Source organism: Callospermophilus lateralis, chromosome 14, assembly GCF_048772815.1.
Source record: "Callospermophilus lateralis isolate mCalLat2 chromosome 14, mCalLat2.hap1, whole genome shotgun sequence".
NCBI classification, from domain to species: domain Eukaryota; kingdom Metazoa; phylum Chordata; class Mammalia; order Rodentia; family Sciuridae; genus Callospermophilus; species Callospermophilus lateralis.
In genome coordinates this window covers 95,626,417-95,637,305 of record NC_135318.1, presented here as the reverse complement: position 1 = coordinate 95,637,305, position 10,889 = coordinate 95,626,417, and the positions used below count along the sequence as shown (strand labels likewise).

Below are 10,889 nucleotides of genomic sequence, written 5' to 3'. Positions count from 1 at the left end.
AGCTACAAGGCTTACCTGACTGTCTTTTGGAAGGTTTAGATTTAAAAACAAAACAAAAAAAGGGCTGGGGTATAGCTCAGTTGGTAGAGTGCTTGCCTTGCATGCATAAGGCTCAATCCCCAGCACCATTAAAAAAAAAAAAAAAAAAAAAAAAAAAAAAAACATGGTCCAGGGTAGCAACTCCAGGCCTACAGGGACCTGCAAGCAGCGGGTGGCCAGGTTTGGGAGGACAGGAGCAGTGGGAGGAGCATGTGCATCTTCTAACTTTGGCTGCTGCGGAGTAGCTCTGAATGCAGATTTTGTGTGAATTATCCGAAATTTTAAATAAGGAGCAACAGCGAGCCAAACAAAACAACAGCACAGGTCAAATTTGACTCGGGAGACTGCCGCCGTGGACAGGTTTCTTTGGCTCAAAACTCATAGTCAAGTCCTCCCCCCCCCCCCCCCCCCCGCTCCGAAAGAAAACGTGCTGCAGGAGGGCCATCATCCAGTCCTTCATTCCGCCGTGAATTGCCAGTCCCTGGAGGGAAGCGGTGGACTGACGCGGAACCGGGTGGAATAGGGAAGCTGCGTTGGGAGCTGCGGAGGAACATAGTCACCGCGATTGGGGATCTGGCCCCGCCAGTAGAGCAGCCGCCTTCGCCACGGCTCCTAGGGCGCCCCGCGCCTGTGCAGGCGGCTGGCGGAGAACTAGGGTCGTGCGGACGTGGGCTTCGGGCGGGTCGGGTGGGACCGCGAGCTTTTCACCGACTGCCCAAGACAGGAGAAAACCCAAAAGCATGCGCGCGCACGCGCGCGCGCGCACACACACACACACGAGCTCAATTGCTCTCTTCCAGAAACGGCTGTAATTAGCTCTTCTTGGCTGCCTCCCTCACAGCATAGTGTGGCGTCAGGAAAGCAGCGGTAGAGAAAGGCTCTTCGGTTAGAATCTGTGGGTTCGGGTCCTGGGTACCAAGCACCAGGAGGTGGCCGGAACCAGAATCTAGGGGAACGTGTGTCCCGGGACCGGGAACCGGGGTGAGCAAGCCCCGCCCACTCCGCTAGAAGGCCGCTGGAAAGCGGCGCGCGATAGCCGGCAGCCTTCCCTTCCTGCACACGACCCGGAAGCGGAAGGGAGTCCGTCTCTTTTCTCTGTCCATTGCGTTTCTCCTGCGTTCGTTGCTTCTCCCGGGAGCGGTTCCGAGGGGCTGTTCGCAGAGTGCGGTGAGAAGTGGTGCTCTGAGGTCTCCGAGCTGCTGCGGCCATGGCGGATGTGACCGCCCGTAGCCTGCAGTACGAGTACAAGGCGGTGCGTGGAATCTCGGGGGAGGACTCCGGGCGGCCGAGTGTGGTGGGGGAGCGGGAGGCTGTGGAAGGGGGTTTCAGTCGAAGGCCTCCAGGACAGCCGCGAAGGCGAGGGGGAAGTCGATCTGAGGAAGGTGGGATCACACGACGACGCTTAAGTCAGCCCCCACGGGGGCTGGTGGGATAGGCCGAGAGCTCTCTGAGGAGGCTCTTTGCAGTTCTCATTGTAAGTCCGCCCCCTTCCATGTGATGCTCCTCTAACAGCGGGCACTGTTAGGAGCAGGGATTGTCCACCGCTGATGCAGGACATGGGACTCAGCTCTAGACTCATGCACAACGTTGTATGACACCATTGCTTTTCCGAGAAAACGTTTTTAGATCCACTTAATCATTATTAGCCTTAGTTGCTGTGGTTCTTTCATCAGCTGATATGATTGTGATGGTCTCATGTCGAAGTTTTGGTAATGTATAATCTTTTCAGAACTCGAATCTTGTGCTCCAAGCTGACCGCTCTCTCATTGACCGAACCCGCCGGGATGAACCCACAGGAGAGGTGCTGTCCCTGGTTGGGAAGCTGGAGGGCACCCGGATGGGAGATAAGGCTCAGCGGACCAAACCGCAGATGCAGGAGGAAAGAAGAGCCAAGTATGTACCAAGGGGACGCTGGTTTTTCAGATTCAGAGTCCACCTTCCCTTGTAGCAGTGGAGCAGCATTTTTGCTGCAATGTGTGGTGGAAGGTCAGACATCAGTATCATTAAAAATACTGTGGAGGGGCTGGGGATGTGGCTCAAGCGGTAGCGCGCTGGCCTGGCATGCGTGCGGCCCGGGTTCGATCCTCAGCACCACATACAAACAGAGATGTTGTGTCTGCTGAAAACTAAAAAAAATATTAAATAAATATTAAAAAAAAATACTGTGGAAATTTTCAGAAAGTTTGTTAGAACATGAGAGTTTTAAAGATTCTTTGGTCTTAAGTGCAAGTAAACTGGAAAGTAAGTTTTTTGAACATAAGTGTTTCTGATCCACAGATCTTAATTTTCTTTTAGGTTTTCATGATCCTTGGTATTCCCTTGTCTCAGTAATTTTTTTTCCCTCACTACTGACTCCCCATTACTGCTTTTTCCTTTTTTTCTACTCTTGTTTATTTTTTGGTTGTAAACTAACTCAAGCATCCATAGTAAAAAAGACAGTTTTAGTTTTGTTATAATTTGTTGGGAGTAGGTTAGAAGTAGATTCTGTTGAAATTAGTTTGTTTGTCTAGAGAAAGGTAATGTATCTGAAAGGTGAAAAAACTAGTTAAATTCCATTGTGTAATCTTAAATTAATGGGGAGCCTTAATGGGGAACCTGTCTTATATCAATTTGTCCATCTAGTGAGAGGATGGCAGGATTTCCTATTTATTCATTCATTCATTCATTCATTCATTTACACAGTACCTTTATTTTAATGTGATACTGAGGCTCAAACCCAGGGCCTCGCATGTGCTAGGCAAGTGCTGTACTGCTGAGCCACAACCCCAGCCCCGGGATTTTCTTTGTCACTGTTTTTCCTGTAAATAAATGCTCCCATAAATGAATAAGAACAAGTTGGACTCATTTGATGGAGTACAGGTTGCTGTTCTCAAATATCAGAGGTCTATATGCCATGAGACTGAAAAGGAAAGGAGGATGGGCTTGATCTAGTCTTGCCTGGGGGTGGGAAAGTTCTTCTCTTCCATTTCATATCATGTCTTCATCAGGCGAAGAAAACGTGATGAGGACCGGCATGACATCAACAAAATGAAGGGTTATACTTTGCTGTCAGAGGGCATAGATGAAATGGTGGGCATTATCTATAAGCCCAAAACTAAGGAGACCCGAGAGACCTATGAGGTGCTGCTCAGCTTCATCCAGGCTGCTCTTGGGGACCAGGTAAGGCAGCGAGAGGCTGAGGCCATGTGTTTGGAAAGGGAGAATGTCACATTTGGAAGACATCAGAAGAACCTTATCTTTAGATTTCTGTCTGGTTCATACCAGTTTTCAGAATAGACTAATACTTACTAAGCACTTAGTTTATATGGAACAACACATCAGCTATTAATACTTATTTCCTATTTTGCAGAAGAGAAATGTGAGGCACAGAATAGTTATGTAATTTTCCTAAGTCGCAGAGGTAGCATTTAGCAGAGTCAGGATATGAATTCAGGTGATTTTCTCCAGGATCTATTCTTAACTCTTTCCCATGCATGATTAAATTGTGGGCTTTTTTGAGTCTTTGAGAGACTCTGTGAGATGCTAGAGAAAGTATGGACATAGAACTACCAAAAGTGTTGTCGAGATGGAAGAAGACTGCTAAGTGCCTCTGTCATCTAGGAATGTGAGGCAGATTACTGTGAAAGCTGTGTCCTGCTTCTGGAGACTACCTATCCAATCTTTTTTATCCCCCCCCTCAGTGCTGGGGATTGAATCCAGGGCCTCATGTATGCTAAGCACAGTGTTCTACCATTGAGCTATATCTCCAGTTTCTCTAATATTTTTAAAACAGATGACTTTTACTTCAATAATGTGACTTTTTTTTTTTTTTTTTTTTTGGCATTGTTGGGGATTGAACCCAGGGCCTCATGCATGCTAGGCAAGCATTGTACCACTGAATTTGCAACCCTCCTAGCTCTAGGTGGAGTTTTTATCAACATTAATAAAAATTGTTACATCCAGGAGTACTGCAGTTTTGAAGCAATGTGACTCATCATATCCTGGCATCACATAAAGCTGGTTGAGGGGGTGTTCTGCATGTTATTGTTCTAAAAGCTGAATTTTTTTTTTCTTTTGTGGTGCTGGGGATTGAACCCAGGGCCTTGTGCATATGAGGCAGGCCTCGACCAAGTGAGTTATATCCCCAGCCACCTAAAAGCTGATTGTTTTTTTTCCACCAGCCACGTGATATCCTTTGTGGGGCAGCTGATGAAGTTCTAGCTGTCTTAAAGAATGAAAAGCTTCGGGACAAGGAGAGACGAAAGGAGATTGACCTGCTGCTGGGTCAGACAGATGATACCAGATACCATGTGCTAGTAAACTTGGGGAAAAAGATCACAGACTATGGTGGAGATAAGGAAATCCAAAATATGGGTAACTAAACTGTTTGTGTTCTGATTGATGTTGACTCTGAAATGTGTATCTTCTAGCATCATTTGATAATGAATCTGAGTGTCAGTGATTTCCCATGGTCAATCAGAGTTGGTGGGTTCTTTTTTCTTGTTGTTTGTTTGAGGCATTTGGCAGGTTTTATTCAAAGCTGGCTTTAAGGAAGATAGAGACAAATTTTTTTCCTCGAATCTCCACATTCCTATTTTGTGTTTTTTAAAAAATTAATGACTAACAGACACCAGAGTCCCTCAATTCCAGCAGCCATTTCTTACCAAGATAGCCTTTCTCCTCTTTTTTTTTTTTTTTTTCTTTTTCCTATACCAGAGCTTGAACCCAGGGGTGCTCTACCACTGAGCTACACCCCTGGCACTTTTTATTTTTATTTTGAGACAAGGTCTTGCTAAGTTGCCCAGGCTGGCCTTGAAATTTCAGTCCTCTTGCCTCAGCCTTCCAAATAACTGGAATTAAGGAATGCACCACTGTGCCCAGCTCTGAGGCCCTTTTATTGTGTAGAATATGGAAGAGAACTTGGACAGAGCCTGTGGGATAAGAGAGGGGTGGAATCCAGAATTGGTGGGTGGGAAGCTGTCTCAGTGCTGACAGCACAGATGGTGCTCTCATGTGGATCACCTAAATCCTTATGTGTCCTTAGACCCCAGTTCTGTGCCTCTTTTCATTAACTGCTCACTGCTCTTCATCATTTCAGATGACAACATTGATGAGACCTATGGTGTAAACGTGCAGTTTGAGTCTGATGAGGAGGTGAGCAATTAAGCAAGTGGACTAACTTATTTTTTTTAATTGTTAGGTGACAGGACCCCTTTTAGTGTAAAGAGGTCCCCTAGCTTAAGCCAGATAGATTTTATGGTGTTTTATGAGTATCAGAAATTTAGTGTTATTTTGCTAAAAATATTATCTTCAGGTTTTCCAAACAAATTTAAGTTATTAAATATAAACTAGTATAATTTTTTCCATGTTTTTATTACTGGTGCATTTCAGTTGTGCATAACGATGGAATTCATTGTTATATATTCATGTTTACATACAATATTATAATTTGGCCAATATTATTCCCTTGTATTGCCCATTTCACGCCTCTCCTTTCTCTCCCTAGTCTCTTTCCTCTACTCTATTTATCTCCCTTTGATTTTCATGAGACCCCCTGCCCACCTTTCTTTTCCTTTTTTCTCTCTAGCTTCCACATATGAGAAAAAACTTATGACCCCTGACCTTCTGAGTTTGGCTTATTTCACTTAACAGTGTCCTCAAGTTCCATTCATATTCCTTTAAATGCCATAGTTTCACTTTTCTTTATGGCTGAATAGAACTTGTGTGTGTGTGTGTGTATGTTTCACATTTTCTTTATCCGTTCATCGCTTGACAGACACCTAGGCTGGTTCTGTAGTTTGGCTATTGTGAATTGTGTTGGTATAGACATGGGTGTGCATGTGTCACTATATTTTTCTTTAGGAAAAATGCTGAGGCAAGATATATTTGGGTCATGTGGTGGTTCCATTCCTTGTCTTTTGAGTAACCTCCATACTAATTTCCACAGTGGTTGTACTAATTTATGGTCCCACCAACAATATAAAAGTGTTTCTATTTCTCCACATTCTCTTCAGCATTTATTATTATTTTAATAAATATGTTTTTTAGTTGTAGGCGAACCTTTATTTTATGTATTTATACACAGTGTTGAGGATTGAACCCAGGGCCTCACACATGCTAGGCAAGCACTCCACCCTTGAGCCACAACCCCATCCCCAGTGTTTATTATTGTTTATATTCTTCTTTTTTTTTTTTTTATTTAAAGAGAGAGGGGGAGAGAGGGAGAATTTCTTTTTTTTTTTTTTTTAATATTTATTTTATTTTAGTTATCGGTGGACACAACATCTTTGTTTGTATGTGGTGCTGAGGATCGAACCTGGGCCGCACGCATGCCAGGCGAGCGCTCTACCGCTTGAGTCACATCCCCAGCCCCGAGAGGGAGAATTTCAATATTTATTTTTTAGTATTTGGCGGACACAACATCTCTGTTTGTATGTGGTGCTGAGGATCGAACCCGGGCCGCACGCATGCCAGGCGAGCGCACTACTGCTTGAGCCACATCCCCAGCCCCTTGTTTATGTTATTGATGGCTGCCATTCTGATTCATGTGGGATGAAATATCAGTGTAGTTATTTGTTTGTTTATTTTTCGGTGTTTTTTCAGTTTTTTTTTTGGGGGGGGTGGTACTAGGGATTGAACCCAGGGGCTCTTAACCACTGAGCCACATCCCCAGCCCTTTTTTTATACTTTATTTAGAGATGAGGTCTCCCTGAATTGCTTAGATTCTTGCTAAATTGCTGAGGATGGCTTTGAACTCAAAATCCTCAGCCTTCCAACCTGCTGGGACTATAGGTGTATGCCACTGTACTTGATTTTATGATTTTAAGTAGCAACAGATTAACAAACTGCTCATAGTAGTTCATTTAACAAATGTTTATTATTTATTAAGTACCCATTTTGACCATGATATATATATTTTTTGGTTGATGGACATTTATTTATTTATTTATATGTGGTGCTTAGAATCAAACTCAGTGCCTCACACATGCTAGGCAAGTGCTCTACCATTCAGCCCCAGCCCCATGATGCTGTTTTAAGTGCATATTTTATTTCATGAGTAAGCACAGTGCTGAGCAAGCTAGTTGTGGTCTCTGCATTTCTGGATCACCATCCGCTTCCCCGGCCTGCTTCTGTACAGCTCTTCTCTCCCGTTAGCCAGCAGCTCTTGGGTCTAAGGACTGTGTATGTATGAGAGATTGTGATCGAGGCAGTTGCCATTGTGGCAGCTAAAGTGAGAAGCAGAAGAGAGGAGAGAAGCATCTAAGGAATCCCTACCAGGTTGTCATTCTGTTAATGTGCTCTGGAATAAGACTGACCCCCCCAGGGAGGGGGACGGGAAAGGAAAAGCCGTAGAATGAATAGGATGTCACTTTCCTATGGTCATATATGAATACAAGACCAGTGAAACTCCCATCATGTACAGTGACAAGAACGGGAAGTTATAAGACTGACCTGATACCAGTAAGTCATTGATTTCACCATAAAGCCGTTGCTCTAACTAAGGGGGTCATTGAGGGTGATTTGGGGAGCGGTTCTATGGTGGTACAGGATGGATTCCAGAGTATGGTTGAGGTTGGGGCTGTTTCCACAGGAAGGCGATGAGGACGTCTATGGGGAGGTTCGAGAAGAGGCGTCTGATGATGACATGGAAGGCGATGAGGCCGTTGTGCGCTGCACCCTCTCAGCTAACGTGAGTGCGGTCACCTTCCCCTGGCTGCATGGCCAGCTGATTTCTGGGTGTAGCCTTTTCCCAGTGCCTGGTCTGGTTTTGCATTACTTAGTGAGCCGTGTTTTGACAGAGTGAGCCATAATATTATGCCATATTATTATGGCATTTAGTGTCCTGATTCTTAAGATTTCAGCTGGTGACCTTCCTACCCTGAGGCATGTGGTGGGGAATCAGCCTGGTGCTCCTGAACTCAGGATAGCCCTTTTTCTCTCAAAAGGTCCCCAAAGAAGGCTGGCTGTGGGGTGGCAGGGAGCTTAGTTGTAGGGCAGTAAAAGCGTGGTTGGGACCCGGTGAGCTAAGGGCCTGCTATTATTTTAGCTTGTAGCCTCAGGTGAACTGATGAGTTCCAAGAAGAAGGATTTGCACCCTCGGGATATCGACGCGTTCTGGCTCCAGCGGCAGCTCAGTCGTTTTTATGATGATGCCATCGTGTCACAGAAGAAGGCAGATGAAGTGTTGGAGATTCTGAAGGTATGGCCGAGGTGGCAGTTCTGTTGAGTGTATCTTAGCAGATGGAAATGGTGTGGAGCAACAGACAACTGTGTTCTTGATGATGGCATTGCTTTCTCTTTAGACGGCCAGTGACGATCGTGAATGTGAGAACCAGCTGGTTCTGCTCCTTGGTTTCAACACGTTCGACTTTATTAAAGTGTTGAGGCAGCACAGGATGATGAGTGAGTATGCGCGAGCTATTCCCCCGTGTGTGGCCTGAGCCAGGCAGCGGGGTGCTGCTTTCATGGCTTCTGCACTTAATGATTTTTCCCTGCACCCCAAGAGTGAAGGCTGATTTACCCATCCTGTGCCCCCCACCTCCTCCTTCTGCTCCCTGTCATTTGTAGTTCTGTACTGTACCTTGCTGGCGAGTGCTCAGAGTGAAGCTGAAAAAGAAAGGATCATGGGAAAGATGGAAGCTGACCCAGAGCTATCCAAATTCCTCTACCAGCTCCACGAGACTGAGAAGGAGGATCTGATCCGAGTAAGGGCTGGCTTGATCGTTCTGTTTCATTCCTCAGTTGGAGTGTTTGCTTCAGAAAAATGGACAATTGGCTAGAGATTAAAAAACAGATGTCAGAGTAGTGAAGCATTTCTCTAAATTCCTTGGGGTTTCTCAGTGAGTACTGATTAGAATTGCTACATTCACATTTGTGTGGCTAGAGACTGTTTGTTCAGCAGCACCAGGGGGACCTTTACAGATTTCACCATAAAGACGGTGTTTACTTGAATGCAGGAACAGAACCCATGCTTAAACATGGGACTCAACACTGCTGCCTCTTCCCTACGTGCTGAGGTCCCTCTTCTGTGTGCTCCTCTCCTCTATATCATTTGTTTCCTTGGATCTTTATTTATTTATTTATTTATTTATTTATTATTATTTTAGGTTTAGGTGGACACAGTATCTTTATTTTGTTTTTATATGGTGCTGAGAATCCAACCCAGTGCCTCATGCATGCTAGGCGAGCGCACTACCACTTGAGCCACATCCCCAGCCCCTCCTTGGATCTTTTTGGTGGCCTTTTGGCAGGTGTCTGAATGTGAAGTGCCACCTTTTGTTTTGGGGACTTAATAGTACCAGTGCGTCAAGCACAGCTAAACAGAGACTGAAAGGGGCAGGTACTCAGCATGGTGATGAGCCATCCTGCTTTTTTCTTTTTCCCACTGCAGGAGGAAAGGTCCCGGAGAGAGCGGGTTCGGCAGTCCCGAATGGACACAGATCTGGAAACCATGGATCTGGACCAGGGCGGAGAGGTGGGAGTCGGGCCATCTTCTAGGCCATGATGGGTGGAAAACTGTCATGCTCAGCCAGCTCACTTCCCATGGATTGTTGTTTGTCACATCCCCAGGCACTGGCTCCACGGCAAGTTCTGGACTTGGAGGACCTGGTTTTCACCCAAGGGAGTCACTTCATGGCCAACAAACGCTGTCAGCTTCCTGATGGGTCCTTCCGTCGCCAGCGTAAGGGCTATGAAGAGGTGCATGTGCCTGCTCTGAAGCCCAAGCCCTTTGGCTCAGAAGAGGTGAGTGTAGTGTTTTGCTCAGTTCTCGTGCTCAGTTCACTTCTCTTCCAGTTTGGATTCCAACCATTGCCTAAGATGTAGCCTTGTCTGTTAGATAGCTTATTTCTGAAATGAATGCTGCTTCAGGATTTTTCTGTTCTAATTTTGAGCCCAGAGGATAATATTGATCTCTCTCGACTGGGTCTTAGTGGAGAGTCATGTAGAGTGATGGCCAGGTAATGAGACCCTGGCAGTCCCACGGTAGTGGGCAGTCTGCTAAAGGATGCTGTCGGTGTGATGTGCATGGCTTTTCTTCCTAGCAACTGCTTCCGGTGGAAAAGCTGCCCAAGTATGCCCAGGCTGGATTTGAGGGCTTCAAAACACTGAATCGTATCCAGAGTAAACTGTACCGCGCGGCCCTGGAGACTGATGAGAACCTGCTGCTGTGTGCTCCTACTGTAAGGGCTGCTGGTTTTTCTTACAGAATGTGGTCTAGAGTTCTGACCCTGACATATTTTCTAATCTTTTTTCCTAGCCTATATTCTTTATTTGATAAGAGACTTGTTAAGTGTTAGATCAAATGCCATGACATACTGTTTTCTGTTTTGGAGATAAGCTTGGGGAAATTGGGGCAGCGAATATAACCTTGTAAACGGGCTGCTTGTCCCTGACCTCTGTCTTAGGGTGCTGGGAAGACCAACGTGGCCCTGATGTGTATGCTCCGAGAGATAGGGAAACACATAAACATGGATGGCACCATCAACGTGGATGACTTCAAGATTATCTACATTGCTCCCATGAGGTCCTTGGTACAGGAGATGGTGGGCAGTTTTGGAAAGGTAAGGGTCAGATCTTTGCTCTAGAAGATACTGCTGGCAGTTCTCCAAGTACTGGGAGCTGGCCTGGGCATCTCTACTGCTTATGTGGGGCATCTCTGAATGCCTCTGTGGTGCTTTTCCCATTTCTAAAATGGAACTTGACCCAGGTATAGAGAGCTACCGGGGCGAGAATGTCTTGAACTCTCTTTTAGAAGGGTTTACTACCTTTCTTTCATCTTCTGCATAGTGATTTTCTGGTGTTGGTGTTATTGCGTTTTTAAGTATTTATAAAGTATTTTGTGGCTATGGTTGGTAGTAGACCTCGTGGTG

General features: G+C 45.6%; 1 protein-coding gene across 1 annotated transcript in view; it reads left to right on the top strand.

The window, feature by feature from the left end:
* Positions 1-1,116: 1,116 nt before the first annotated feature.
* Snrnp200 (small nuclear ribonucleoprotein U5 subunit 200) overlaps positions 1,117-10,889 on the top strand; it is a 28,276-nt gene continuing 18,503 nt past the window's right edge. Inside the window, exons 1-13 of the mRNA XM_077105221.1 lie at positions 1,117-1,291; positions 1,769-1,932; positions 3,027-3,198; positions 4,200-4,392; positions 5,117-5,172; positions 7,610-7,708; positions 8,066-8,218; positions 8,322-8,421; positions 8,587-8,723; positions 9,410-9,493; positions 9,589-9,762; positions 10,062-10,199; positions 10,425-10,580. Coding sequence (XP_076961336.1) covers positions 1,247-1,291; positions 1,769-1,932; positions 3,027-3,198; positions 4,200-4,392; positions 5,117-5,172; positions 7,610-7,708; positions 8,066-8,218; positions 8,322-8,421; positions 8,587-8,723; positions 9,410-9,493; positions 9,589-9,762; positions 10,062-10,199; positions 10,425-10,580 — 1,671 coding nt within the window. The 5' untranslated portion in view covers positions 1,117-1,246. The remainder of the gene's footprint in view (positions 1,292-1,768; positions 1,933-3,026; positions 3,199-4,199; positions 4,393-5,116; positions 5,173-7,609; positions 7,709-8,065; positions 8,219-8,321; positions 8,422-8,586; positions 8,724-9,409; positions 9,494-9,588; positions 9,763-10,061; positions 10,200-10,424; positions 10,581-10,889) is intronic.